A 3497-nucleotide genomic window follows, 5' to 3' on the forward strand; every position below is an offset into this window, starting at 1 on the left:
CTGAACCGGACCACTTCATGTGGAACACCATGATTAAGGGTTACTCGCACAATAGCTCGCCAGAAGCCGCTGTATCTCTGTACATCGAAATGCTCGCCCGAGGAGTAGGACCGGACAACTACACCTACCCTTTCTTGCTCAAAGCATTCAATCAAGAGATGGCAATGGAGTTCGGTGATGAGCTCCATGCACATGTGACAAAGTTTGGTTTTTGCGCCAATCCACACGTTCAGGATGCTCTGATTCACGTCTACTCTATGGGCGGCGAGATGGATGCTGCCCGCGAGCTGTTTGAGAGAAGTCCCAAGCAAAATTCAGTTTTGTGGAATGCCATGATCTCTGCTTATAATAGGAGCAAGGAATATGAGGAATCATGCAAGCTTTTTGCGGAGATGGAGGAGCTTGAAGTTGAACCCACGTTGGTCACCCTTGTTTTGGTTATTTCCGCTTGCGCCAAGTTGAAAAACCTTGAGTATGGAGCTTGGATACATCGAAACATTGAAAACTTCGGCATAGAGCCCAATCTCGCTTTGCAGAATGCGTTAATCGACATGTATGCTGGATGTGGTGACATTAGGACTGCCTGTAGTATATTCGAGAATATGGGAACAAAGGATGTGATTTCCTGGACTGCAATGGTTGCTGGGTTTGCTAATGTCGGACAGGTCGACCATGCTCGAGAGCTATTCGAGCGAATGCCCGAAAGGGATATCATATCGTGGACCGCCATGATTGATGGGTATATTAAGGCAAACCGTTTCAAGGAGGTGCTCGAGATCTTCCGAGCGATGCAGGCTGCGAGTGTGAGGCCGGACGAGTTCACCATGGTCAGTGTGCTCACTGCCTGTGCAAACTTAGGTGCACTTGAGTTAGGAGAGTGGGCAAGAGTTTACATGGAGCACCACAAGATTAATATGGATGTGTTTGTGAACAATGCTATGATAGATCTGTACTGCAAGTGCGGATGCGTGGAAAAAGCTCTGGAAATCTTTGAAAAGATGCAAAAAAAGGATAAAATTACATGGACTGCAATGATAACAGGCCTTGCTGTTAATGGACAGGGAGAACAAGCTCTTGATCTTTTCACCAGGATGCTGAGCACATCTATAAGACCTGATGACGTTACCTACATTGGAGCTCTAATAGCTTGCATCCATGCCGGACTGGTTGATGAGGGCCGAGAAATCTTTTCTGGCATGATCAACACTCATGGTGTATTGCCCAATGTGAGTCACTATGGTTGTTTGGTAGATCTCCTTGGGAGAGCTGGGCAGCTTAAGGAGGCATTGGAGACAATAACAAACATGCCAATGAAGCCTAATTCCAGGGTATGGGGTGCTCTGCTTGGTGCCTGCAGAGTTTATAAAAATCTGGAGATGGGGGAATTGGCTGCCAACAAAATTCTCGAGCTTGAGCCCGATAACGGTGCCGCGTACGTGCTGCTTTGGAACCTTTATGCAAAGTGCAACCGATGGGAAGACGTTGCGAGGGTGAAGGATATGGCGATGCACAGAGGTGTAAAGAAGATTCCTGGGTGCAGTCTTATTGAAATCAATGGAGAAATGCATGAGTTTGTTGCAGGCGATCGGGCTCATCCAAGGATAGAAGAGATTCACACTAAGCTGGAAGAGATGGGAAGGGATCTGGTGCTTGCTGGTTATGTTTCGGATATAAAGGAGGTGTCTTTTGACATTTGCGAAGAGGAGAAGGAAGATACAGTTTACAGGCACAGTGAGAAGTTGGCCATTGCATTTGGACTGCTTAGTTCTCCTGCTGGTGCCACCATTAGAGTTGTGAAGAATTTGCGGATATGTTTAGATTGCCATAATGCAATCAAGTTGATTTCAAGTGTTTATAGAAGGTTGATAGTTGTGAGAGATAAGACACGCTTCCACCATTTTAGTGGTGAAAGGTGTTCCTGTAAAGATTACTGGTGAATCAATTTTGCTTAACATCAAGAGCAACGATTTCTTATCCGACTCAGTTTTATATATCTGGTATTGTATATTACATTTCTATCTGCATATTATTTTTTAGGGATAATGACATATAAACCACCCAAAACATTGACCATGGAAGCGTGTCAGTGTGAGGCCGGATGAGTTCACCATGGTCAGTGTGCTCACTGCCCAGAGTATGAAAGATTGTTTGTAATATTGATTTGATTCAGTGAATTCCTAGTTGTGATGATATTACGGTGTTTTGGGTTATATTTATTTAGTGTATAAGAGTATGAAAGATTGTTTGTAATATTGATTTGATTCAGTGAATTCCTAGTTGTGATGATATTACGGTGTTTTGGGTTATATTTATTTAGTGTATAAGAGTATGAAAGATTGTTTGTAATATTGATTTGATTCAGTGAATTCCTAGTTGTGATGATATTACGGTGTTTTGGGTTATATTTATTTAGTGTATAAGAGTATGAAAGATTGTTTGTAATATTGATTTGATTCAGTGAATTCCTAGTTGTGATGATATTACGGTGTTTTGGGTTATATTTATTTAGTGTATAAGAGTATGAAAGATTGTTTGTAATATTGATTTGATTCAGTGAATTCCTAGTTGTGATGATATTACGGTGTTTTGGGTTATATTTATTTAGTGTATAAGAGTATGAAAGATTGTTTGTAATATTGATTTGATTCAGTGAATTCCTAGTTGTGATGATATTACGGTGTTTTGGGTTATATTTATTTAGTGTATAAGAGTATGAAAGATTGTTTGTAATATTGATTTGATTCAGTGAATTCCTAGTTGTGATGATATTACGGTGTTTTGGGTTATATTTATTTAGTGTATAAGAGTATGAAAGATTGTTTGTAATATTGATTTGATTCAGTGAATTCCTAGTTGTGATGATATTACGGTGTTTTGGGTTATATTTATTTAGTGTATAAGAGTATGAAAGATTGTTTGTAATATTGATTTGATTCAGTGAATTCCTAGTTGTGATGATATTACGGTGTTTTGGGTTATATTTATTTAGTGTATAAGAGTATGAAAGATTGTTTGTAATATTGATTTGATTCAGTGAATTCCTAGTTGTGATGATATTACGGTGTTTTGGGTTATATTTATTTAGTGTATAAGAGTATGAAAGATTGTTTGTAATATTGATTTGATTCAGTGAATTCCTAGTTGTGATGATATTACGGTGTTTTGGGTTATATTTATTTAGTGTATAAGAGTATGAATGATTGTTTGTAATATTGATTTGATTCAGTGAATTCCTAGTTGGGGTGATTAGGCATTGACATATAACAAATTTGGGTTTGGGCAAATCATGTAAAAATTACATATCTCATTTTATGTGGTTATGCTTTGAGTATTGCTATTTTTATTGTTAAATGTTTTTTAAATTTTAAATTTTTAAAAATACCAAATTCACTCATCCTTTTGGGCGTCATAACTTCTTAAAAATTAGTATCAGAGACTTGACTTAATTATTAGCTTAATATTACTGAGTTGATCACTTGACACATGGATTTCCTAAA

General features: G+C 38.4%; 1 protein-coding gene across 1 annotated transcript; it reads left to right on the plus strand.

Annotated features, from left to right (window-relative positions):
* The first annotated feature begins 11 nt into the window (after positions 1 to 11).
* On the plus strand, positions 12 to 2112 carry LOC110019291 (putative pentatricopeptide repeat-containing protein At3g15930). The gene has a single exon (XM_020716911.1). It carries the CDS (start codon positions 18 to 20, stop codon positions 1935 to 1937), a length of 1920 nt encoding a protein of 639 aa, XP_020572570.1. The 5' UTR covers positions 12 to 17; the 3' UTR covers positions 1938 to 2112.
* Positions 2113 to 3497: the final 1385 nt, after the last annotated feature.

The sequence above is a fragment of the Phalaenopsis equestris genome, unplaced genomic scaffold, assembly GCF_001263595.1.
Source record: "Phalaenopsis equestris unplaced genomic scaffold, ASM126359v1 Scaffold000054, whole genome shotgun sequence".
In the NCBI taxonomy this organism is placed as follows: Eukaryota; Viridiplantae; Streptophyta; class Magnoliopsida; order Asparagales; family Orchidaceae; genus Phalaenopsis; species Phalaenopsis equestris.